This window comes from Barbus barbus (genome assembly GCF_936440315.1).
Source record: "Barbus barbus genome assembly, chromosome: 4".
Classification (NCBI taxonomy): domain Eukaryota; kingdom Metazoa; phylum Chordata; class Actinopteri; order Cypriniformes; family Cyprinidae; genus Barbus; species Barbus barbus.
The window spans coordinates 24,830,189-24,857,610 of record NC_136732.1 but is presented as its reverse complement, the minus strand read 5'-3'; the positions used below and the strand labels follow the sequence as shown (position 1 = coordinate 24,857,610).

Here is a 27,422-nt window from a genome sequence, read left to right as displayed (position 1 = left end):
TTACTTATTTTCTTAGAATTTTATTTTAACTTATTTTCAACTCGCTATTAATAACTCGCACAAACCTGCGACAAATAAACTCCCAATTCTTAGAAAAAAGTCCAAATTGCGAATTTATAAAATTGTGAGATGTATATTACTCGCAACTGTGAGTTTACATCTTGCAATTGATAACTCCAAACTGTGGGATATAAATTCACAATTCTGAGAAAGAAGTACAAATTGTGAGTTTATAAATCACAATTGCAAGATATAAAATTGCAATTCTAAGAAAAAAAAGTTCAATTTGTGAATTTATAACTTGCAATTATGAGTTTACATCTTGCAATTCTGACTTATTTCCCTCAGAATTCTGAGTTAGGGTTGTACAATTGTGAGATATAAACTTGATTTTTTTTTTTTATAAACATGATTTTAAGATGTAAACTTGCAATTGTGAGAAAAAAGTATTTTAAGTCCTGTTCAAACAGGGCTTTATAAAGGTTCTTGTGACACTACTTTTGTTAAAAAAGGTTCTCTTGTGGCATGTACATATACACGAGAAATTCAAAACATTCTGTGGCATCATAAGAACTTAAAAGGGTTCTGTGACATCATAAGAACTTAAAAGGGTTCTGTGACATCATAAGAACTTAAGGTTCTGTGACATCACAAGAACTTAAAAGGGTTCAGTGGCATCATAAGAACTTAAAAGGGTTATGTGACATCATAAGGACTTAAAAGGGTTCTGTGACATCATAAGAACTTAAATAAGGTTCAGTGGCATCGTAAGAACTTAAAAAGGTTCTGCGACATCAGAAGAACTTAAATAAGGTTCTGTGACATCATAAGAACTTAAAAAGGTTCTGTGACATCATAAGAACTTAAATAAGGTTCTGTGACATCAGAAGAACTTAAAAAGGTTCTGTGACATCATAAGAACTTAAAAAGGTTCTGTGACATCATAAGAACTTAAAAGGGTTCAGTGACATCATAAGAACTTAAAATGGTTCAGTGACATCATAAGAACTTAAAAAGGTTCTGTGACATCATAAGAACTTAAAAAGGTTCTGTGGCATCATAAGAACTTAAAAGGATTCTGTGACATCAGAAGAACTTAAATAAGGTTCAGTGGCATCGTAAGAACTTAAAAAGATTCTGTGACATCAGAAGAACTTAAAAGGGTTCAGTGACATCATAAGAACTTAAAAAGGTTCAGTGACATCATAAGTACTTAAAAAGGTTCTGTGGCATCATAAGAACTTAAAAGGGTTCAGTGACATCATAAGAACTTAAAAAGGTTCTGTGGCATCATAAGAACTTAAAATGTTCTGTGACATCTTAAGAACTTATAAAGGCTCCTCAGGCTCTGTTGGTAACAATTATTTTGAAGACTGCTGTAGTTTTGGTATTTGTTTGTGCGAGTGTTGCTCCTGTCTTCCTCTCCAGGCCTGCGTCTTTGTTCTTGGTGTGATTTGTCTTTAGTGTGAGCTCATCGGGGTAGACACAACAGAACACCAACCAACAACAGAAAGAGTAATGTCACCCCTTGAGCTATCTCTCTCTTCACAGAGATCAGCTCTGCCCGTCTACCCATACAGACGCTCTTCCAGACAATAGCTTCAATTAGCTGTTTAGTGGATGATGGTCCTGTGATCCAAAACACAGCCACGGTGCCAGAGGGTATATCATCTGTACAGCTCTGTCTCATCTGTGTGAGTGTTTGTCTGACTCTAGCTCATGCACACCTGACCATATTTTTCCACAAAGGCTCTTTTTATCTGATTGAAAGACACCGAAAACAAAAGGTAGACAAAGACGGAGATTAAACAAGATTAGGTGGGTAATTACATCCCACCTCTCACTCACTTCCTGTGATAAAAAGAACATGTTTTGCTTCTTGTTCCCAGAAAGAAAACTTCCAGTCTTTTTTTTTTTTTAGCGCCGTCTGCCTCAACAAATTAGTCAGCCATATTTGTGCTTGTAGATTTGTCCTTTCACGCAGAGAAGAGACTGTCTACCTGCTTGGGTTTCCACTGCTCTTTGTTTATATAGCTACTCCAAGGCCGTCTGGGGTCGCTTGCGTGTATGTGAACGTGCGTGGTGCAATCGGTTTAGTCTGCGTTTGTGTGAAGTCGATGTCCATGTGGTTGTATATTGACACTGCGGTTGCTGTGGTTTTGAGAGGTGTTTGTGTATCTGCATGCTAGTGCGTCTGTGTGGAACCAGTGGTTTCTGCAGCCGTGTTTTGTAAGCCGACCCCAAGTATTGTGGTGATGTTGATGGTGAAGTTAGTCAGTGGGGTGTGTTTTGTATTGTATGTTGAGGCGTTTATATAATGAATGTATGGATGTTTGGGTAGAGGCTGGCAGTGATGAGATGTTTGTGTAGTTTTTGCGGGAATAAGTGTATATTGTCATAATGAGGTGTTTGTGTAGATGTGTATGTGTGTGTGTGTGTGTTGTTATGAAGAGGAGGGGCCCTGTTTACAAAGTAGGTCTCAGCTGAGCTCCGTTCACTGACCTCACATTCCAGAACCGTCACTAATCGCCTCCGTCTGGCAAACTCTCACTCTCGTTCTCTCATCTCTCACACTCACTATTCTTCTTGTTCTTTTCTCCATCCCCTCAAACACTGAGGGCTTTTTCGACTGTTTAGCTAATTGTTAGTGTTTGCTAAGGCAAGCATCGCTTACTTTTCCTTATATTTGTGTGTTTTTCAACTATGGAAACTTTCAGCCTTGTGGACTTTAGAAAGTAAAAACACTTTTCTCAATTGTTTTCTCAAAATGTCTCAATTGTTTATTTCGTTTATACAGTAACAAAGTTTAACAGCGTTCTATACTGTTTACCATTCAAAAGTTTGGGTTTGGTAAGATTTGTATGATTTAGAATTTTTATTTTTCTTATAAGTCTATTTTAAGTCTATTTATTTATAAGTCTCTTATGCTCACCAAGGCTGCATTTATTTGATCAAAAATACAGTAACAGTAAAATTGTGAAATATTATTACAATTTAATATAACTTTTTCATTTTTTTCCGGGTCTCTTAACTTGTTGCTTATTAGCATGCATATTACTAGATTATTAGCCATTTATTAAGCACGTATTAATGCCTTATTCTACATGACCTTATTCTACATCCCTAATCCTACCCAATACTTAAACTTAACAACTACCTTACTAACTATTAATAAGCAGCAAATTAGGAATTTATTGAGGGAAAAGTTGTAGTTAATATTGAATAAGTGTTCCCTATTCTAAAGTGTTACCCTTTTTTCTATTTGAATATATTTTAAAATGTAATTTATTCATGTGACACAAAGCTGAATTTTCATTCAGTCTTCATTGTCACACGGTCCTTCAGAAATCATTCTAATATGCTGATTTGCTGCTCAGGAAATATTTTTTTATTATTATAAAGTTCAAAGGAATAGCATTTAATTGGAATAGGAATCTTATATAATGTTAAATGTCTTTACTGTCACCTTTGATCAATTTAATGCATCCTTTCTGAATTAAGGAAAATAATAAATAATAATCTTACAGAGCTTTTTGTACATACATCAAAAGAGAATTCTGTAATTTGTGTATTTCTTATTTTTTATATAAACAAATGTAATTTTCACCACATTACATATTATGTATGTTTGACATACATGACTGAGAAATATCATCTTGAACATTTTTTTAATAATTTAGTCAGCACCTTTATATTGCCATAACTAGCATTTAATGTTTACTAAATACACACAATTAAACAATATGTTCACACACATTTAACAATTCAAAGTTTAACTGGAAATTATACAATATAAATATTCTGTACACAAGCGATACTTACTTAGATTTACCTAGACACTGTTATATATATACAGGATATAATGGATATTCATATTTTAAGGTTGAAATTGTGGGTCTGGGACAAATAAAATAATAGTATTTTATAAAATAATAAAAGCATGATAAAAGGTTTTCATGACAGCTTTTAGTGTGACCTTCATTTAATAAAAAGAAATACAAATACTTAAGTGCTTTACTTATGGCATCTCAAATTACATCTCGATGAAGAGAGCTGTTCTATTGCTTTTCAAAGTAGTTGGTCTTTTTGTCTGGTAGATGCTCAAACGGGAGAAAACAGGGAAGGACCAGAGTCATATATCAAGACCAGAATTGGGCTCTTGTGACTCTTGAGAGCAGAAATCGACCACAATAGCAAATCACAAGTGTGAGTTGAACACAGAACATCTTAGCGCCCACATACAACATACTAACAATCACCCAGAAGTTCAGAACACTAGCGACCTCATACCAATGCACACACACACACACACACACACACACACACACACACACACACACACACACACACACACACACACACACACAAAAGCATATCAAATGACTTTAGTAACCACAGAAAAGTTGATGGAAAGTGCATAGCATTTTTTTGTTTACTATCAATTACCAACACAAATGAGCTACATGGAAAAAAGAAACACGCCCCAGCTGCTTTTTGCTCAATTCTCTCCCCTGCTTCTCTGCTGTTGTTCCGTCTCTTGTTCCATCTTATTTTATTGTTATTCTTTCACGGTGAGCTCATTCTGGGCTGTGGTGCTCAGAAGTGTAAATTAGAAACAGATCCTTTCTTTCCGAGCAAGGCACGGATTGAATCTAATGTTCTGTTCCCTCGCTCTTGTGACTGAGAAATGGCCCAGACCGAGAGCGGATTGTGCAACACCATGCAGTTGTTTGTGCTGTTTATCCCCTATCTTTTCTGGCCTGCTTTCTCACCTTCTCCATTCATCTTCCCTGCATTCTCTCCTCCAGCCAGGTGTTGGAGTTTGCTCGCAGCTGCTTGACAGATTACATGTGGCCAGCTAGTGGTTTGGAGGTTTGTTGTGAAGCTCTGTAGCTGTGGTTGAAGTAACCTCACAGTACTCATTTGGACTCATGTTAGGCGCTTGTCTACTGTGTGTAGCGTGTTTGCTCTGGGCTTGGGTAAAGCTGGGCTGCGGCATTTTTCTCGATAAGGACTGAATCACGGCTGTGTTTGTCTCCGGGATTCCAGGATTTCTGGTCTATGGCTTTTTTGGATGTGATCTGCTAATGGACTTGTGTTGATGCGCTACGCCACTGGCACGCTGGCGCGTTAATGGAACAGCATGTAGAATGTACCTCAATCAATAGCATCGATTGGGCCTAGGTTATAAACGCAGAGTAAAGAGACCGGTGGATATGGGCTATTGCATTACCGTGCGGATCCATTAGCGATGTCCTCTAGATAAGTGAGTCTGCTAGGGTGGGTCACTGATCCTGACATCGTCCCTCAGCGTTAATGGAAGTTTTTTGCTTTGTTTTACACAATAGTCCAGAACGGCATAGATTTTTTTACACACCAGCCCCTCTGGCCTTGTTCCTTAAATTAATTCGATAGACGTGTCACTGATACAGGAAGCATTAATGACAGCAGACACCTGATACGTGTTCAGTGACATTATCTCATTTAGCCTTGGCAATTCTGCAGAACTACTAATTTTGAGCTGATATCTTGGTCAATGAGGTTGTTTTATTGAAATTTGTTAATAATTCACACATTACACCTCGTATTTTATGAACATTTCTGAATTAAAATGGTTTTGTAACAAAGTCACAATTGTTAGGGTGATACATTAAAACTTTTCTGATATCATAATCAAGAAAAAAGACCCAAAAGAATTTAATTCTTGAAAACAAATACCCATTATTTGCAAGGTTCAGACAGGCAAAAAAATTAAAATTTCCCATAGGATTTACATACAATATATTATTCTTAAATAACTATTTCACGTTTAAGGGATAGTTCACCAAAAAATACAAAATTTACTCACCCTCCACTTGTTCCAAACCTGTATAAGTATATGTCATATTCTGAACACAAAATAAGATATTTTAAAGAATGATGGTAACCAAACTGTTGACAGTAGCCATTGACTTCCATAGTATTTTTACATACTATGGGGGTAGTGGGGGTGTGTCACAATATTGGAAATATTTCAGTTTTAAACCTCGAAGGCGAGCCAGTGGATATCATACAAGCAACGTGCAAACTTTGTGCAAGACTTATGCCAGTGAACGTTTTTCACCATGAAAGTGAAAGTAAAAACTGACGGCGTTTTCGGCATTTAATGCACGCATTAACGGCGCATATTCTATACAAGTGACGTGTGGCCAAGTATGGTGACCCATACTCGGAATTTGTGCTCTGCATTTAGCCCATCCAAGTGCACACACACAGCAGTAAACATACACCCGGAGCAGTGGGCAGCCAATGCTGTGGCGCCCGGGGTGCAGTTGGGGGTTCGGTGCCTTGCTCAAGGGTCTCACCTCAGTCGTGGTATTGAAGGTGGAGAAGGCAATATTTCTGGCTATTGTCGATACATGATCATCTTTAAACGCACCCCATCGTCTTATCGTGAGGCCCCCACCATGCATACCCAGCGTGCCCGCCCGCTACGCCACTGTAGATTTCAATGGCTTCCATTAACTGTTATAAAGACTCAATTATAAAGACAAGGTAATTTTCCAAATATTTCAGATCTTAAATTTCCAAAAGCTAAATTCAAGAATTTTAACAACCTTCTTTGAACCCTGTATTTAGCACAATCTTTTATTATTATTTATTTTATTATTTTTAAATAATAAACTATATTTAAAAAAAAAAATTATTTACTTCTTACTAATATTTGAAAAAAATTTGTCTGCCAAAATCATGTGGTGCAACCAACTGAATGAAGTCATAGAATGGACCCTAAATGTGTAAAAGTGGATAAGTTTCTTCAAATATCAGATAATTTGACATTTTTATGACAAGGCAAGATTAGTTCAGGTTGTAAAATGTCATGTGGTGCAACTTCCCAAAAACTAATATTTATAAATTAATTATTCATAATATTTGTAAAAACACAATTTATTACATTTAAAAATAATAATATATTTTGGTATATTTTTTATTTTAACAGTTAAGCTGTATACACTCACATGTATTCAAGGTATGATGGAAAAACTGATGGTTACACCACATGACGTGATGAGGAAGTGTTTCTTGAACTAAATAAAAAAAAGATCTTTCTTCACCTATCGCTTCATTTCCATCTTTCTGACTGGCCCCAAATAAAACTGAGAAGAGTAAATTGAAACTGAAAGTGTGTCAGCCTTTTTAGGAGGTCTTTCAAGTACAGGCGCCGTTGGACTGATTTTCAATCCTTGACGTGTCTGCATGAGGTGCGTACGTGTTACCCAGTTTAACACGACTGATCTAGCTAATCATTAGCTCAGCTGGCAGCAGCTATCCGCTGGCTCATATGCTGTCTTGGTGATAAGGAGCTTCCTTAGGGGGTGTGAGCTAATGGACCACCGTGAACACGGCCTGTGAGGTCACCGTCTGTTAAGTGTACTCAACTGAGGCTGAGTTTAAGGTGCAGTTTCTCCACTGATTTTCCAACCCGCCCCAAGTGTGAGCGCACAACGATAAGATGATTAGCACACCTGGAAGATTATTGCTAACCTCGCCTCGTTCTTCAGCACAGGCAAACCAAGAAAGCGAGTTACAGTTACAGTTCAGTTCAGTTACAGTTGCCATCCCTGCCAAGCAGACAGTTGTTGGCCAACTTTCCTTAAAGATGAACTGGCCAGAGGAAGACTTGTGGAGTGTCTGGCAAAATTAAATTTAGATTTAGGAAAATTTACAAAGATTTTAATGAGAGTAAAAGTTTCAATATTGCCAGTCCGGACCATTTAAAGTGCAGTGGCAGATTCTGGCGTAGGTGATATAATGCTTGCTAGCATGACACGGTTGACCCCAGACGTGCAGTCTACTACTCTATCAGCAGTTTCACAGGATTGCACCAGCTCTAAGTTCAACTCGCCGCTCTCATTGGCTCTTCATCTAGGAGACAAATATAGTGGGGGATGAATGTTCAGTGCAGTACCATTCACTGTGTGTCAAAATAAACAAGTAAAAATACAAAATAAATGCAGTCATAGGTGATTTCCAGAATGCTGAAATGTGAGAATTTGTCTTCATCAGACAACAATAAACATCAATTTACTATGACTCTTTAATCAATATAATTATATAATGGGACAAAGACATATTCATTGATAAAAACAATATTCAAAACATCAATAAACACTATAATAGGATGTCAATGATTCTGAAATAACACTGGGTCCAACCACCAAAATTATGGAAATAATAACTTTGCTTACATCTTGAATACATGTGAATGCACACATCTTAATAAAATTTTTTTGAATATATATAATTTTCAAGCTAAAAAGTATTGCTTCCAAATAGCATTATATTCATTTAGAATCAGAATTAGCTTTATTGGCAAAGTATGTTTACAAATACAAGGAATTTGTTGAAGTGACAGAAGCTCCACAGTGCAACAGAAAGACAGCAACAGGACAGGACACAGATAATAAAAGAATAACAACAAATAACCAAATAGGCAATGTACAAAGCAGCAAAAACACAATATATAATATAGACAATGTATGTACAGGTCAAGTATGTGCAAATTAGAAATGAGAAAATAAAAATAAAATTAGTGAGTGTGGTGAATGGATTATGTATTATAGTCGTGTGTTCCACATTTATTGTTGAGTGTTTATGAGATGGATTGCCTGAGGGAAGAAACTGTTCCTGTGTCTGGTCGTTCTGGTGCACAGAGCTCTGTAGCGTCAACCAGACGGTAACAGTTCAAAGAGGGAGTGTGCTGGGTGTGAGGTGTCCAGAGTGATTTTACCAGCCCTTTTGCTCACTCTGGATAAGTACAGTTCTTGGAGAGTGGGGAGGGTTGTACCAGTGATTCGCTCAGCAGTCCGGACTACCCTCTGTAGTCTTCTGACGTCAGATTTGGTAGCTGAGCTGAACCAGACAGTTATAGAAGTGCAGAGGATGGATTCAATGATGGCGGAGTAGAACTGTTTCAGCAGCTCCTGTGGCAGGTTGAACTTCCTCAGCTGGCGAAGAAAGTACAACCTCTGCTGGGCCTTCCTGACAATGGAGTCTATGTGAATATCCCACTTCAGGTCCTGGGAGATGGTGGTGCCCAGGAATCTGAATGACTCCACTGCAGTCACAGTGCTGTTCATGATGGTGAGTGGGGGGAGAGCAGGGGGGTTTCTCCTGAAGTCCACTATCATCTCCACAGTTTTGAGCGTGTTAAGCTCCAGGTTGTTAAGACTGCACCAGACCTCCTGTCTGTAAGCAGACTCGTCACCGTCCTGAATGAGGCCGATCAGTGTGGTGTCGTCTGCAAACTTCAGGAGCTTGACAGAGGGGTCTTTAGAGGTGCAGTCGTTGGTGTAGAGGGAGAAGAGCAGTGGGGAGAGAACGCAGCCCTGAGGAGCTCCAGTGCCGATGGTACGAGTGCTGGATGTGAATTTACCAAGCTTTACTAGCTGCTGTCTTTCTGTCAGGAAGCTGTTGATCCACTGGCAGACAGAGGTGGGGACGGAGAGCTAGGTTAGTTTATTTTGAAGGGTTTCCGTGATGATGGTGATAAAAGCGGAGCTGAAGTCCACAAACAGGATCCTCACATAAGCCCTGGTCTGTCCAGATGCTGCAGGATGAAGTTTAGTCCCATGTTGACTTCATCATCCACAGACCTGTTTGCTCTGTAGGCAAACTGCAGGGGGTCCAGTAAGGGTCCAGTGATGTCCTTCAGATAAGCCAAAACCAGTCTTTCAAATGATTTCATGGCTACAGACATTAGGGCCACAGGTCTGTAGTCATTAAGTCCAGTAATTTTGGGTTTCTTTGGGACGGGGATGATGGTGGAGCGTTTGAAGCATGAGGGGACTTCACACAGCTCCAGTGACCTGTTGAAGATCTGTGTGAAGATGGGGGCCAGCTGATCAGCACTTTTTTTTAGGCAGGCTGGTGACACACCGTCTGGGCCTGGTGCTTTCCTTCTTTTGTTCTTCCTGAAGACCTGGCACACATCTTCTTCGCTGATTTGAATCGTAGGTGTGGGGGAGAGAGGGGTTGCTGGAGGTGTGAATGGTTGTGTGGAGAGGTGTTCAGGGCGGGTGTGGGGTGATCGTTCAAAACGACAAAAGAACTCGTTCAAGTTGTCTGCCAGGTGTTGATTCTCCACAGTGCTGGGGGATGGTGACTTGTTACTGGTGATATCCTTCATTCCTATCCACACTGAAGCTGGATCACTGGAAGATAATTTTTTCCTGAGCTTGTCAGAATAATTCCTCTTTGCCACTCTGATCTCTTTTTCCAGTGTGTATTTGGCCTGTTTATACAAGACTTTATCCCCCTTTCTGTAATCATCTTCTTTGGCCTGACGGAGCTGTCTGAGTTTTGCAGTGAACCATGGTTTGTCATTGTTGTAGAAGAGATGAGTCCTGTTAGGAATGCACACATCCTCACAGAAACTGATATATGATGTTACAGTCTCTGTGAGCTCGTCCAGATCGATGGCAGCGTCTTCAAAAACAGTCCAATCAGTGAAAGAGAAACAGGCTTGTAGATCCCGCTCTGTTTTGTTAGTCCATCTTTTAACAGATCTTAATACAGGCTTTGCAGACTTAAGTTTCTGCCTGTAGGATGGAATAAGATGAACCAAACAGTGATGAGAGAGTCCTAAAGCTGCTCGTGGAACCGAGTGATATGTGTCCTTTATTGCTGTGTAACAGTGATCCAATATATTACTGTCTCTGGTGGGACATGTGATGTGCTGTCTGTATTTTGGCAGTTCGAGGGAGAGATTTGCTTTATTAAAGTCCCTGAGAATGATTAAAACAGAGTCTGGGTGTTGTTGTTCACTATCTGTGATCATATCAGCGAGTTTCTGTAAAGCTGTGCTCACGTGTGCTTGCGGTGGAATGTAGACACTCACGAGAATGAACGAGCAGAACTCCCGCGGCGAATAGAACGGCTTGCAGTTAATGAAGAGCATTTCTAGATCTGAGCAGCACATCTTCTTTAACACAGTTACATCTGTACACCACCTCTCATTGATGTAAAAGCACGTCCCGCTGCTGCGCGATTTCCCTGTTGATTCCGTGTCCCGATCTGCTCTGATCAGCTGATAATTAGGCAGATGTAGACGCCAGCTACAATGTCCAGTAAAACGTCAGAAAAATCAAAATCCGGTAAAAGATTTTGTGATGTGTTCTACCAAATGTTCAGCAGGTCATCCCTGGTAAAACTGATCGTATTTGAAAAACAAAAAAACAGGAAATACAAACAAAAACACTACAAACACTGAAGAGCAACGCACAATAGCAGCCATCATCGGCGCCATCTTGGTCTAAGATGGTCTAAAATATAATTATGTTTTTATTTTTATTTTTTTGGTTGGGGGGTGGGGGTAACGTAATTAACCTCACCTTGTCATAAAAAGGCAAAATTATTTGACATATTGATACTGACAAATAGTCACAAGGGTCTCTCTATGATATAATGTATCATTTATGCTTATTGGTTGAACCATGTTACCATTTTTTTCATTATTACTGTAATATGAATAAGCAGTTGTAGCAGTTTTATTAATTTAATTAATTTATTAATACTTCAATGTTTTATTGTCAATAATTTTTGAATGAGGCTTGTTTTATTATGACATCAGTTGCATCACTACATGTTTGACGTTATGCTTCTCCAAAAATATCATAAAAAAAGAGTGCCATGTTGTTGACCCTTTTTTGTCCCAGTCCACCTCGGACTTACCTCAAGTGTGGCCTGTAACCAATAACCATTTAAAGAATAAATCTGAAGGAAAAATTCTCTGAAGGAGTGTCGTATAAAATATATCTAAAATCTTCAGCCTTTTAAAATATTCTGCTTTATAGAATATGTAGGGACTCTGTTTAAAAGTCTGCTGAACAGGAGCTTGGTCACCAGCTCTTCATATCGGTATCCTGCATGGTGACCAGAGCTAATGATAGAGATCTCGATTACACACAAACACATGTGACCGGCCCAGAGAGGACCCTGAAGGGTAACAGTGTACAGGCCTGTCCAAAGCATGGATGAAATGTCAAGCATGCGCTACAGTGAGACAGAGCGAAAGTGGGATCAGGGTTAGATCAGGGTGTGTTGACGTGTAACTCAGTGCTATCTCTTCAACAGCATGTCTTCTTCACCTCTACATATTCAGCAGTGCAGGATGTTGCGTCTCACCTTATCTTTGTTTGGCCTCCACTTATTCTGAGAAAAGCAGCTGTCAGCGATGTACACAGTACAAATTTAGTGTTAAATTCTGATTATACTTATCAGTGTTTTCAGGGGGAGTGTTTATAAGCATTCATCTCGATATGCAGGTCTGTATGTGTGCTTGTTAGGGCTCTTATGGGGCATTAGAGCGATAAAAATGTAAAAAGAGATGCTGGAAATAGAAGTGGGAATACAGCGAATTGGATTTATGAGCAACTAGATCAGAAGTGGGAATACAGCGAATTGGATTTATGAGCAACTAGATCAGCCTGTCTGAAATTCTCAGTGGTCAACAGCAAAATTACTAAAATCTTGGTCACATGAAGGTGCATAATTTTGCAAACCCTTGCATTTCTTGCTCCTACGTGTTTGAGACACATCATCTTTGTTGAAATCAATGGATATGGTTGATGCAGCAAAAACTGTAGTGTGTGAGAGACCTTAGTTAACACAGTGGGTTTCATTCACTAAGTGTGTATGCATAAATTTGTGTGTGAAATCTGCGTATGAATGCTTTCACGAACCAACCATGATTCACCAATTTCTTTTGTACTAAAATTCAACTGAAACCACACATATGCAAAACCCAATACTTTGGGTGGCCTCATGTTAAGATAAACTGATTTATTGCTTATGCTTTGAGTTTTAGTTTTCTGTATGAGAACGCAGATATGCCGTCTACAACTGGCTAATATTAACTGCCTGTATAAAAGGTGTTTGTAGTGGTTTTGAGAACGACACACTTGGCATTGCTTGAGGATCTAACAAAGTCGTTACTTTCGTTACAGGAGTCCCGAAAGGCTGCAAGGAAAGGTTGTGCGAGAAGCCCTTATATGGAGATGGGTGTGCTTATGCAAATTAGTAACATTGAGCGGTCACTCATTCTAGAAATCTCAGAATTCATTAACATTAGAATAAGGCTACGTTTACACTAGTGCGATTTCATTTTAAAACGCATAACTTTTGCTACGGTCGTCTACACTACTCCGGCGTTTTTGAACCTCGAAAATGGAGACTTTTGAAAATGCTGCAGACCCCGTTTAAGATTGATAACTATGGGGTTGCATTTCAGTATAAATAGACCAAAACGGAGACTTTTGAAAATGATGGCATGGCTGCCACATTCGCTCTGCGTATCCTTGACAACTGTGTAAACAATAACATCATGCTCATTGTTATACCCATAGATATGTATAGGGAGATTCCCCATTCGACCGCTCCAAGCACGTAGACGCATCCTCCATCTAAATAATAGGGCATCTATCCATACATATCTATTGTTATACATGCATGAATGGTCATGTGACATGCGTTTTTGGTTGTGTTGTGTAGACTGAGATTGTTTCTGAAACGTGGTGAAAATGCCAGTGTAGACGAGGATCGTTTTCTTTTTAAAACGCCATTTTAAAACAAAAAAGCACTAGTGTAAACAGGGCCTAAACTAGTGTATACATGTGTGATTTTTTGTAAGACTTTCTCCTGTGCGTACAAATATGAAATTATTAGTGAATGACACCCAATGTTCTGGATGAAAGATCACGATCAGTCTACATGAACTTGCTGGTACATTCCAGCCTACAGTGACCTACTTTGCACTTTCTTTCCCTCTCTGGATCTGTTTTGGTCCCCCTGCAGCGTGCAAGCATGTGTATGTGCCCTGGAAACTGAGCGGTCACATACGCTGAGAGATTCCCTGGCAGAGGCTGTGTTTGTGGCTGGGTTAATTCCAGCTGGGGGAGAGATTGGAGGGTTAATGATTAGTCTCATGCTCTGTGAGGATCAAGGGCATGGGACTGTACGGGCCCCGGGCCTGGGGGAAACAAGAGAGTGAGAGAGAGAGGGAACAAAAACCAAGAACTCAACAGCTGAATCACTCATTACTTCTATATTCATACTCAACTCCCGGTACAGATCTATATTTATGTACTGTGTACTCCACATATATTTCCTGTAATGATTATATAATGAATAATTAGCCACTACTTCTCTATCCATTAAAAGGTATTGTAAATGATTGCTTAACACATGAAATGTTCCTACTTCTTGACAGATATCGCGGAAAAAAGGTCCTGAGAAATGGCACCTGCCTGAGTGAGAACGCTAGATTCTGTAAACAGCAAAAAGCCCATGTTTTTTTAGCATCAGAAAACTAGTTAATCAAAAACACTCTGAATGGGAATTATTTGGGTTTTGAAGAGATAGTTAAATTAGCAAATTAGTGGAAGTTATTAAAATAGCATTAATATCTTTATTTACAACTGCTAATAATTCATAAGTGATATTTAATTGTACATGCTAATGCCTATAAATAATAACTAATAACTTTTAGTACTTAAAATTAATTATTTATAAAGGGTGTTTTCACACCTGGCATGTTTGGAGCAGAAACCGGTGCATTTTCTCCCTTAGTTTGGTTAGTTTAGGCATATTTAAATATGGCAGTCATGCTTAGATCCACACCAGTCTGAGATCACCTGAACGAGGAGGTCTTGGCCAAACTGAAATCATCTCACTTCCAGTGAGAAAACAATCCGATCCAATGGACTAAAGTGTCAGTCTGTATCATAATTCATAATAAGTAATACATTACCTGATTTTGTGGGTAAGCACCTTACTTGTCAGTTGGAAATAAAAGAGTACCTCTTTATTTTAAAATGTCATTGCTCTTCTACAAAACAGGTGCATTGCAAGAATGCTGTCCCGATGAAGTCTCGATTGAATCAAGGCTTATATGCTTTCGTATATGTGTATGTGTGCAACAAGGAGCTAGATCGCAGGGCTAACTTGTCAATCCATCTTAATGCATAACCATAATGAGTGGAATTTCAAAGGAGAAAATGCAACAAAGTAAGCAAAAAATCTAGTTCTCTGTAAGAAAAAAAGATATCTATAACTCATTGACCAGAATATGAAACTAATTATCAGAAATGTAATATTAATATTAAACTACGCAATGTGTTGGAGCACATGCACTTACTGCCAAGCCACAACTGATTTCTATTTGTCAATGGCCTATTTGCTTACTGATTTATACCTTGAGAGTTCACCCATCCATTTGCAACAACATCCTGGTTTACTTATCTGGAAACTTGTCTGTGACCTACTGCCACAATGTTTAATTTTTAAGTTAGTAATTGTTTAACAAGGGCATAGAATAAGACCCACACTGGGTAAAATATGGACGATCGTGTTACTGCCCAGAAGGTTGGCTTAAACATTTAACCCAACTGTTGGTTGAGAACAACCCAGCATGTGTTCTGTCCAATATTTACCCAGCACTGGGTCATACATAACCCAGTATTTTTTAGTGCACACACTGCCATAAATACCATAAGGAATTCTGCAAGCTACAGTAGTGTGCAGGGTTTAATTTCTACACTTTAGTCTAGCCAGTGTCCAACATACCTGCATGCAACCATCCAGGTGTGTTATAGATTTGTTTGTGTTGTCCTGAAAGAGAAAATCCAATACGCACTCCAAGTGAACCATATTACCGCATTCCCAGCACAACTTGCAAGAAACTTTCCATCTTCCTCCTCATAGTCTCTGACCTCTATTCTGTATTCTTTAGGGTCTTTTCTTCTCTACATGCCTCATCTATCTGTGCTGTCATTCTCTTTCAACCCCCACCCCCTCCTTCACTCTTTCTGCCAGAGATAAGCATGGAATGTCAGCTCCTTAGACTGGATATTGATTCCCTTCAGGAAGACAGTGACGTTTTCAATATCGCAGCCACACTTGCGATTCTAATTGCACATAATAGAGCATTAAAGATGTATCCGTGTCTGATCTTGTGGTGCCAGAGAAACAGTGACATGCACAGAAGAACATTCCTCCAGGTGGTTTCGACAGAAATATTAACCCCTCTGTCTCTCTCCTGACAGCCTCCATTCCGTTCTTCGCCTGTGAGCTCAAAGCAGTGAAACCATACATGAGGGGTTTCTTCTGCGGGGACACCAGCATCACTTACCCTTACATAGAAAGTGAGGCCATTCCTGACAGTATGCTTATAGCCGGGGGCATCATAATCACAGGACTTACGGTGAGAACACACACACAAACTGAAATATCACTTGTTGAAAGATTCTAAAGACATCAAGCTCAACCAAGAGTGTAAACTCTGTCTTTATTTACTCAACCTCCTGTCAGACTTATTTTCTTCTCAGGAGCACAAAATATTTTAAAGTATGATAAAAGTGGTCAATATAACTCAATCCTTCAGAAGACAAAAGAATATAGCACATAAGAAAACTTTGTGCAAAAAACCCCCCCAAAATTTAAGCTATTATGAGTAAGCTATTAATCGCTGTTGAAACCAATAGCCTTACCAGCAGCACTTCGTTATGTAGGTGCAATTGAACTTCAGGTAATCAAAGATCAAATCCCAGTTTATGGTCCTTTACCAATCCTGGCTTCCTCTCTTCAACTATATTATGTGAATAAAGGCAAAAATGGCGAAACTGTCAAAGTCCCAGACACCAAACCGACTTAAAAGAACTAATGGTAACAAAAACCTACTGTGTTATTGCCTCGCGTTGCCTGCATCTAGGTGAACAATTTGCACTTGAACACAGTGCATAGACTACAGCCAGTAGAAAGACTGCATGTACATTCTGCGCCAACATGAGAGGAAAACTCTCCATACCAGTAGGTGGTAGTAATCTGTATACATCATACAAAAAGAGAAACTGCGGATATCATTGCAAATGAGATAAAGATGAGCAACTAGCCTTCAGTTTGTTCTCTCGACTTTGTCATTGCTTGCCTTTGACACTTCTTCTCATCCGCTAGTTCGCCAAATTAAACAGCCAGAGTGATCTGCCCAAAGTCAATTCAACATGCTCAAGCATCTACAGATCCACCAATGGGGGTCCAACTAGTGTCAATAGTACAGAACACACCACAAAAACCAGCCCAACATATAATAATAAAGATTTATTTGTATAGCACTGTTCATCAGACAACATAGGCTCAATGATGGACGAATTGGTGCATCATGACTGATTTGTGAACCAGTCATTTACACTGGTTTTGTGAACTTGATCAACTAATTAATTTATAACAGGGGTGTCCAATCCTGCTCCTGGAGGTCCAACGACCTATAGAGTTTAGCTCCAACACACTTGGCTGGAATTTTCCAGTGAGACTGAAGACAGTGAATAGCTGGTTCAGATGGCTTTATTTAGGGTTGAAGTTAAACTCAGCAGGACAGTGACCCTGAGTGTCGCAAGGCTGTAAATTTAACGGTGTCCCCTGTCTGTCTCAGATTGCTGTCGGAGAGTGTTACCGTGTACGATTCAGAGGTGTGCACTCACGGGCATTTGTGCGCAACCTCTACGTGTCCTGTCTGTATAAGGAGCTGGGCAGCTTCCTATTTGGCTGCTGCGTGGGGCAATCCTTGACCAACATGGCGAAGCTGAGTGTGGGCCGACTCCGTCCCCACTTCCTGTCGGCGTGCAATGTGACCTATGAATCAATCAACTGCATACCTGGAACCTACATCTCAAATGTCTGTATCGAGGAGCAGTCCAAGATAGTGGTTGAGGCCAGGTAAGTGGAGCACAAGGGGTTTTATAGGAGGCACAGAGATAAGATGAGCTCTGTTCCAAAACCTAGGCTCTGTACAAAATTTGCATAGTTCTTTAGAAAGAGTACTTATTGATCATTAGAAAAGTATGTTCTATATCATGGTTCCTCAAAACTTACCCTGGAGGTCCAATCTGCTGCAGAGTTTAGCTCCAACCCTGATCAAACTCACCTACCTGGGATTTTCTAATGATCTTGAAGACTCTGATTAGCATACTCAGGTGTGTTTGATTAGGGTTAGCGCTAAACGCTGCAGGAATGGTCCAGATTTGAGGATCCCTGTTCTATATCAAGGGTCTCCAACCCTGCTCCTGGAGACTTGCAGTTCCTGCAGACTTCAGTTCAAATCCTGCTTCAACACACCTGCCTGTAATTATCAAGTAACACTAAACACCTTGATTAGCTGCTTCAAGTGTCTTTGATTGGGGTTGGAACTGAACTCTATGGTAACTCTCCAGGTGCAGAATTGGAGACCTCATACACTATAGCAGGGGTGGCCAATGTCCGTCCTGAAGGGCCACAGTCCTGCAGAGTTCAGCTCCAACCCTAATCAAACACACCTGAGCATGCTAATCAGAGTCTTCAAGATCATTAGAAATCACAGGTAGGTGAGTTTGATCAGGGTAAACTCTGCAGCATATTGGCCCTCCAGTGAAAGATTTGAGGAACCCTGATATAGTATGACTGTTTGTAGTATAAAGGTAATTCAGACATACTATATCCATCATGTTGTCATTATCATGTAACCTACCAGTGTCCGTTGTGAAGTTTCACTGCCATTCACAACTCCGCTCACAAGGCCTCATAGGATAAAGTGTCCATCAGACGAGCACATCAGAATCTTGTCAGAAGTAATTGGTCACCCGAGAACTATTTGTTTACTATACAGTAAATACGCTGAATTCGAACATACTATCTTTTATGCAATATTTTTCACCTACAATATTTAGGACAGTATGCATATTGGCATGGAGCCTAAGTTAGTTGTCTTGCTGTATACTACCTACATAGGCAGCATCCTAATCAAAATGGATCTTCACAATTGACTTATTTGTAACATTTTACATGCATAATACAAACAGTACTCCACATGGTAGACTCGACTTGCAACTGATTCTGATGGAGTTCGATGTTAGCATGTTGCTAAGCTAACAGCACAATAAAAATATACTTTAAAAGGTTTGAAGTATGATAAAAGTGCACATTCAGTACAACGAAGCACATTTTGTCACAAGGGTCAGCTTGTCGCAATGCATTCTAGGATTGTCTACTCTATGAAGGATAAATGCTATGGTTCTTTAATATTTGACCAAAAGAAGGTACCTTGCGCTATGTTCCAAACAGGATAAATCCACCTCCAAAGGGCAGATCAGAGTGAGAACAATCATGGCCATCATATTGAAGGGTCATTTCAAACTGAATTACTCAAAACTAGCCACTTCGAACGGTGCAACTGATAACATAATTCCTTGTGGAGGTTTCTACTTGGTCTCATGGCATAAACGTACCTGGGGGCACTTTTTAGTGAGAAGCGAAATACGTACCAATAAGTACATATCACTGCAGTTTCCAAAAGAAATGAACACTAGAGGCAGCAGTGGTGTATTGTAACGAAGTAATAATACTTTATTACAGTACTTAACTATTTTTTGGGAGTATCTGTACTTTACTTTTTTATATTTCAGCCAACTTTTACTTTTACTCCGCTACATTTCCTAATTAAAATGTATACTTTTACTCCGATACATTTCCCCAAAGCATATTCGTTACTTACTACAAAATAGTCAGAAGTCAGAAGAACATGGACTACAGGAAAGCAGGTTTGACTAATCAGTGGTCTGGCAATTCAAAGTTAGACTCCTAAAAACACCTTTGCTCATGTGCAAACAAGTGCGTGTGCGTGCGGATGATTTCATTTTCCACTCAATTTGAGTCTGGGTTGTGCGATATACAGTATATCTTCTGTGATAATATGGTAAGTGTTGTTGTAATGATGTGCGATCTGACATTATCGAGTAGACTATATCACCAAATCACACAGAGTGCACGCACGTTGTTTTATTAGTGTATTAAAACTCAGAATTCCAGGCATTCTAAATTGTACATGGCAAAAATGCTTCTGTATGCTTTTTATATTTATATAATTTAATATAGTTAACTTAATCTATATCACACAAAGAGTACAGTTTTTTGCGGATATCAGCATAACACATTTAATAATCATTTATAAAAGTTCAGTAAAGCGATAAGTGACTTACATTTTAGACATAATATGGCTTGTTTTTGCTCAATATTGCCAACGAAAATAGTTCCAACCAAAAAACACAGCACTGTTTTGCGTCTCTGAGCAATGAACAGTGTTTACTTATTGAATGAATCAGCTTTTTGAACGAATCTGATGATAAAAATGATTCAGTGATTCACTCATTTACAGAGTTTCGATTAATAAAGTGTAATTTTCTTTTGAATATCATTAAATTCAATTAAATTACTTGTATAAACTTGTATATTGTATAAACAATATCATGTTATGACTTCAAAACAATATTAATATGCTGGGAGATTTGAAAACTGATGCTTATGAACGTTGGCATCACACATATCCAGCTTTATATCTATGGGTTTCATAGACCGTAGGTTTGTTCGATAGCTCACGGAGTACGGAGACGTACTTGAGAGGTGAGGAGCTCCGGTTTGAATCCCGTGTAACTACGGTTTGACAAAACATTTCAAATCTGCATATAAGGAAGTTTAAATAGCACGGTTGCATCAACAAATGTATTTTTATATCAGTTTTGCATTTGTCAAGACTATCGAGTAAGTTTACGATTGGGTTTGGTGTAGGGCATATTTCCAACACGATAGAGCATTAATTTTTAGTGACGGTCCCTGCATATTTGAATTCTGAACCGCAGCAATACGTACCTGAAGCAACGTAATAAAAACAAAGCAATACGTACCTATATCAACGTAATAAAAACATTTACGTTTACGCCAGGGTTTACATATTGAACCCATGTTTTAGCGCCACTCAGTGGACATTTCTCTTAGAAACTGCGGCGAAACATGCAGTAAGGTACATAAAGACAGTCTCGCTAAAAAGTGCCTCCAGGTACGTTTATGCCATGAGACCAGGTTGGGAGGTTTAATTGTGCGACGATGGCCCCTCAACTGTCTCAGCAAGATGACACAAAAGTGCCTTCCAATGCACAGTTTTTTCCCCTATACCCTTAATCCCGTTGAAGCTCTCACTCTGGAAGGTAAACCCTTCGAAGAGATTAGGTCACTTCAGAATGGAACGTAGCAATGGGTGTTTAAAACAGTCCTATCTAGTGATGCTGCCTAGGCTCAATAGATTTTGGAACAGAGCTACAGTGTATGATTAAAGGTACAGTTTTTCAAGTGCAAATGTTGGATGTTTTTTGACTGTGACTTGTATGTTTTATGGAAATATAAAGTAATTTACTTAGAATAACATGTATGCTTGTGATTGTTTAATATAACATCACGTAGACAATGTTATGGCCCATAAAGCAGTGCAGCGGTTTAATGATTTGCGAGATTATGAAATTTAGTTGGTAATATTTCCCTTCTGCTCCTTTCAAACAGAAAGTCCTTCTTCTCGGGCCATGCATCTTTCGCCATGTACACCATGCTTTACCTGGCAGTGAGTATCGCCGTGTGTGGCCATATTTACACATGCACACCCAAACACGCAAACTCAAACACATGTCAGGATAGCGCCGAATGCCTGTGCTTGCTGTCGGATGCCGGTGAGGAGCTTTTTCTGTTGTCAGCTTTCACTTCCCATCCCTGCCATGTGGGAAAAATGCCAAAAAATTACTACTGACAAGAGACTCTCTCAAACTTCAACTCACACAATTGCACACAAATAAACTCATACTGAAAGAAGAAGGCTCTGAGAATGCAAAAAAAACTCCCCAAAGGCATCTTGCTTCAAGCGGAAAAGAAAGGCTTGAGTGAAAGAGGGAATGTTCTCCAGAGGCCTGATGAATAGATGAGCGGAGAGAGGGAGAGCGAGTGAAAGCTAGCTGAAGACAGAGGAGGCCTTGTTTAGTTGTGGGTTGGGTCCGGGAGGGGGGGAGCTTTGGCCTGCTGAGAGATAGACAGGCTTCTTTCGGTTAAACCCCTCTCTCTCACTCGCTGTTATGGCCTAGGGAAGGGGCACAATAAGGGGAAAAAATGACAAAACGCTCGCAAACGATCATAAAGCATGAAATTCAATAGTATTCACATTTCTCTTTCAATCAACTGCCCCACAAACCTTATCAGAATTTACTCTGCCTTGTGTGCCAATCACGTTTCGAACAGAGGGAAGAAAATTTGCCCGCTGTGTAAAAACAAGTTATTTTCTACCATTCATCTGATTCAATTCACGGGCCTCTGGCTGCTCTAAAAGCGGGAGAGCTCTTCAACTCTCATTAGAGAGCGCGAGAGAGAGAACATGAACAGAGCGAGGGAAAAGCCTATAGAAAGTCCGTGCCAAACTCTTTGTCATCTCTGCCTGTTTTTTCTCTCCGTCCCCGCCAATGGCTGCACTGTACAGGCTCGGCTCTGCCTTGCATGCCTGACCTGCAGCCACATGCTTTGGCTCTGAGCGCCAGCTGCTCCAGGCTTTACTGCAGGAAGCCAAACACCTGTGACAGGGCTGATGGGAGGGGTACCAGGGGCCTTAAATTCTGGAATGTTTCATGGTCCCTCGTGTGACATCAACTTCCATAAAGTTCATTTACAGCCAATACACACAGACCTCAATACATCTTCCCTAATATTTATTGTGTAGCTAAGCTAGCTAGTCAGGGTGGTTTCATTAACATGTGTTAACAATTTTTTTCACCATATGCTCTGTTCCCAAAGCTAGTGTTTACTTCTAAGGCAGCATCCTAACTGAAATGTAGCCTCAAAAGTGATGATTTGGAACACTCTGTGTAATGTAACAACGCATTGAAGTACCTTTCCTTTGGGGTCCACATTTTCAATGCCTCTAGGCAGCTGTTTCCAGGATGCAAGACCAACTCAGTCTACTCCCGAAAAATGCTAGCCAAACTTAGATCTAAATAACATTTCGAGTCAGCAACAAAATCTGACACAACTGTCCCATAAATGTTCAAATAGCATTTTAAAAAAAGTGTATATTTTGGTTTGGTCTAGCCAATGTGCATTCTCAATCCCAAGTGCGAGTCTCTGGACAACCAGAGTTTATAACGGCAGCTGGAGTGATGCAATGTCTTAACCAATTACCTATTGCCTCTTTTATTTAGAAGGCGGGACTTCACCCAGTCATGGTAATTTGAGTGCACCATCATGGTATATCTTTGATGAAGAAAACTCGACTGACAGCTCATTTCAATTTGGTGTTAGCAGGTTTCTAAGCCAACAACAGGAGACTCTAATGCTGCCTTCACATGCTAGCTTCCTAATCAGAAATTGGACATGAATGGCTTCTCAAGTCGTATTTACTACAGAGAAACTCTGAGATTATTTTGATACTTGAGTTTTTCAGTTGGGCGGGCCATCAACTTTTAACATGGTGGAGGGGAATAACGATTGCTGCTGGCAGTGCTGTTGTTTATTAGTTTTTTTCAACAACAACTACATCACCTTGTTGTTAAAGTAGTTCTTATTTATATACGGACAATCATATTATGTGTATATATATATTTATATATTCATATTATACATTGAAGCATGTTGAATACAGTCAAATAAGCCTGTATTTCAGGCTTATTTGACTGTGTAGTCAGCATGGTGAATGTTTATAGTTTTCAACCAATGGAATATTACATTTTATACTTTCGACAACAAATCACTTGAATGCGACAAGCTCGTAATCACGATTTCAAAAGTGGGAAATAGGACATTTCCGACAGCACGCAAAGGCAGCATAATAAACAAAGCATACAGAAATGTTGATATTCGATATTACATTTTTAATAACATAGAACATTTTTTGCAACAATTCTGTGATTTTGGATGAAGCTTGCAGCAGTATATTCTGGCATTGTCCACTCTATTGCCTTTGAATTTGACAGAGACAAGATAATTTTAAAATTTTGATCCTTAACTTTTGGAAGAGACTTGAAGACTGTAAGAAGAGAATGTGAAGACTGTATCAGTGATGCTCACTATATTTGGGAACAGAACCATTTTAATACAATCTTCAACTTTTAGGGTGGAGATACAGAAATAACTGTAGTAGACCTAAATAATATCGTCTCTCGAGTATCGTAAGATAATTTAAAGATGATTAAAGATCAATAACACACATTTCTAAAATAGATAGGGTGGATTTTTTTTATGCAGCCTTTGTTCTTAGGCTATTTATAATAACAGACTTACACTATTGGCATCTTTGAACTAAAATAAGCACATTATTTAGTCTTTTGAGGATGGCTTATCAGGTTTATCAGATTAAGCTAACTTTTTGAGGAAATGTGTCATCAGACGTTTAGCTAGGTTAGACACACACACACTCTGTAAGCTTATTTATCAGTCTATACACTCTTTTATCAGCTCATATATTAATCATTCTTGAAACTTCCTGTCTTTGCGCAGTTTTACCTGCAGGCGCGTTTGTCATGGCGAGGGGCGCGGCTCCTGCGACCGTTGCTGCAGTTCATGTTGGTGATGTTAGCAGTGTACACAGGATTCACTCGCATTTCTGACTACCGCCATCACCCCACTGACGTCCTGACCGGCTTCCTGCAGGGAGGACTGACCGCGTACTGGGTGGTAAGAATCACGTCGCCACATGCTCTAGATTACCGTTATTATAAAGCTGGGAGTGTAAGGTACTTTTTGTGTGCTCACTTTAACATTTTCTTACAGGCCTTTTATATTTCGTCTATGTTTAAGACGTCTCGTGCAGACATGTCTCCAACAAGCTTGTCTCTGGAGAGTCCCCTGTCCAGCCAGCAGACCGTCTGCTAACAGAGACACCTGAGAGACATGAGAAAGTGAAAATGGGAGTGATCGAGCGAAGAACGGGAATGGGACAAAGAAGTTTGAAACATGCTCATGTCTTGACAAATCCTCACAGAGAACCATTTCCTGTGCATTCTGAGAGAAGAACAGTTATATATATATATATATATATATATATATATATATATATACGTATACGTCTAACCCTTCAACAAGCCCGTCCGCAATGTATAAGCCCTCCATAGATAAATGATATTTTTATATAAAAAAGTTTATCCTTTATATTTTTGAAATACTTTATAGTTGAAGCTGCTAATAATTGTTGTTTTATAATTTGTCACCTGTAGTCCAGGCTCAGAGATTCACACATCACAGTAACTTCAACATGTCAAGCTTTTTCGGCTCATGTTGACTGTTGGAGGCCCAGTCTAATGAATTTCCATTGGACAAAAATGGACCAATCACAACAACGCTTTGGCCTCAGATCACACCCCCTTGTGTTTTCTATTGGACCTGGCTAGACCACTGTTCTGGTGCGCTGTTGCACAATCATAGCGGTGCAGATTATAGACACCCTCTGTTTATGAAAGCACAGATTTGATGCTAATGCTATTAAGCTTGTGTTGTATTAAGTTTGTACTAACCACTTTCACTGCATGAGTGAGACTGAAAGGAGGTTTGAGCCGACAACCTCCTCACCCCCCCTCCGCATAATGAGGGCTTGAATCCCGCCCTAAACGCTCAGCGGACTGGGGGTCTATACCTGTGTACCCTTTACTACTCATAGCACTTGAACTACACTATGGAATCGTCGAGTTACTACAGATAATATTTTATATTTTGTCTTCTTTAATCAGTGTTTTATTTTCCTTCCTGCGGTCAGTGCCATTTGTGTTTGTCATTGTTTGTTTTGTTTTCCCCCAAATTATAATTATTCAGAATGAATGTAAATAAATCATTTTATAAACAATCCAGATTTTCTGAAGTATTAGCATCGGTTCTTGTTTTACGTGTTTATATATGTTTTTTGTATCATTCGTGTTGATCAGGTTCGCAGAGTTATTGTTGCTAATTGTTAAAGAGACTAGTGACTGAGCCACAGATTGTCAGAAAGCTATATTATACTTATCTAGTTTCATTGTATTTGTTGGTTTCCCCTGTGAAAAGCCTGTGCGGCTGAAATAACCACTGTATTAATAAACCAAACCAATAAAATGTATGTTCAATCTTTGTATCTCATTTTCTTCTGTAATGACAGAACAAACCACACATCCACCCACACACACACTGATGAGTAAAGCTGCTGATAAACACACTTGTGACTGTGCATCAGTTGGATTTTATATTAACGCAGTGAATTGCTATGCTGCTCTGCGGCTGTAGCAACCTAAAGAACAATATTCTATATTCGCTAATGAACTATATGAGCTAGCAGTAGAATTGTTATGAATAAATGCAGTTGTGTAAATGTTAATTTATTGAATTTAGGTGTCTTTTAATATATTGCTGTGTCCGCCATTGTACTACGCCTTGCATTAAGTGCACAAGCTGCACTTCTCGACTGTTGGAGTTCAATAGGTATGCAGGTGTGCAGTGTAAACACGTTCCCCAACATTTTCCAGCATTTGACTCAAATGTTCTTTGACCTGTGATGCTAATTACAACCATGGAAACAATTTACTCAAAGCTTGTTAAGGACAATTTAGCCAGCAAGAATTTTCTTGGCACATATAGCACTTAAATATGACAAGAGACGCCTGGGTCACAGTTCTCCATTTATATGTGACGTCAAAGGCAGCTGACATAGAAAAACATAAGTCTGTTGCTCAATTCTAAGAGCCAAATTATAAAAAAAAAAGTAAATAAACAAAATTAAATAATGCATTGGTTTGCAATATTACTGAGAATCTTTTTTTTTTTTTTTTATAAATTTTTTATTTATTTCGCAAGACTAAACTGATCAAAAGTGATGCTACTCTATATTGAAAATTAATGCTGTTCTTTTGAAATTCCTATTTATCAAGGAATCCTGGAAGAAATTAATCAGTTTCTACAAAAAAAATCAGCATAGTAGAATGATTTCTCAAGGATCATGTGAAGATTCCGCTTTGCATCACAGGAATAAAATTTGTTTTAAAATATATTAAAATAGAAAGCTGTTATTTTAAATTCAAATAATATTACTGTTTTTAATATATTTTGATCAAATAAATGCAGCCTTGGTGAGGATCAGAGATCAAAAATCTTATCAATCCAAAAAAAAATTGAAATCTATTTCTCTAGAATACATGGCTATATCTACCTGGATGGCTGTCAATGAAGAAAAAAAAAAAGAAAGCTTTTTTCTTTAACTACTACATGTACATCTACAGGCAGGGGCTTGTAGCCAACTGCTAATGTTAACAGGCCAAACTTTGACCTCATGAATACCACAAAATAATGCAAAGCAAGCAATACAAGACTGACTCACAAACACTGGCCTTTGAACATCCCACCCATCTGTGCTAAACTCTCTAATGCACAATCTCTCGTGGCTCAATGCTTTATCAGACTAAAGTTTAAGCCTTAACTTCAACTCAAGATGTTAGAGTTCAGAAATAATGAAACATTTATGTCAACACAAAGAGCAGCTCTTTGAGGAAACTAGTTTATCATTAGACATCCAATCCCTCCAGTTCTCTCTCAGCCCCTCA

The 27,422-nt window shown here is 39.1% G+C and overlaps 1 protein-coding gene across 1 annotated transcript in view; it reads left to right on the top strand.

Annotated features, from left to right (window-relative positions):
• LOC306860310 (phospholipid phosphatase 3-like) overlaps window positions 1-25,955 on the top strand; it is a 42,531-nt gene extending 16,576 nt beyond the window's left edge. Inside the window, exons 2-6 of the mRNA XM_079401945.1 lie at window positions 16,083-16,240; window positions 17,465-17,748; window positions 21,394-21,451; window positions 24,361-24,537; window positions 24,634-25,955. Of these exons, the coding sequence (XP_079258071.1) occupies window positions 16,083-16,240; window positions 17,465-17,748; window positions 21,394-21,451; window positions 24,361-24,537; window positions 24,634-24,735 (779 nt within the window). The 3' untranslated portion in view covers window positions 24,736-25,955. The remainder of the gene's footprint in view (window positions 1-16,082; window positions 16,241-17,464; window positions 17,749-21,393; window positions 21,452-24,360; window positions 24,538-24,633) is intronic.
• Window positions 25,956-27,422: the final 1,467 nt, after the last annotated feature.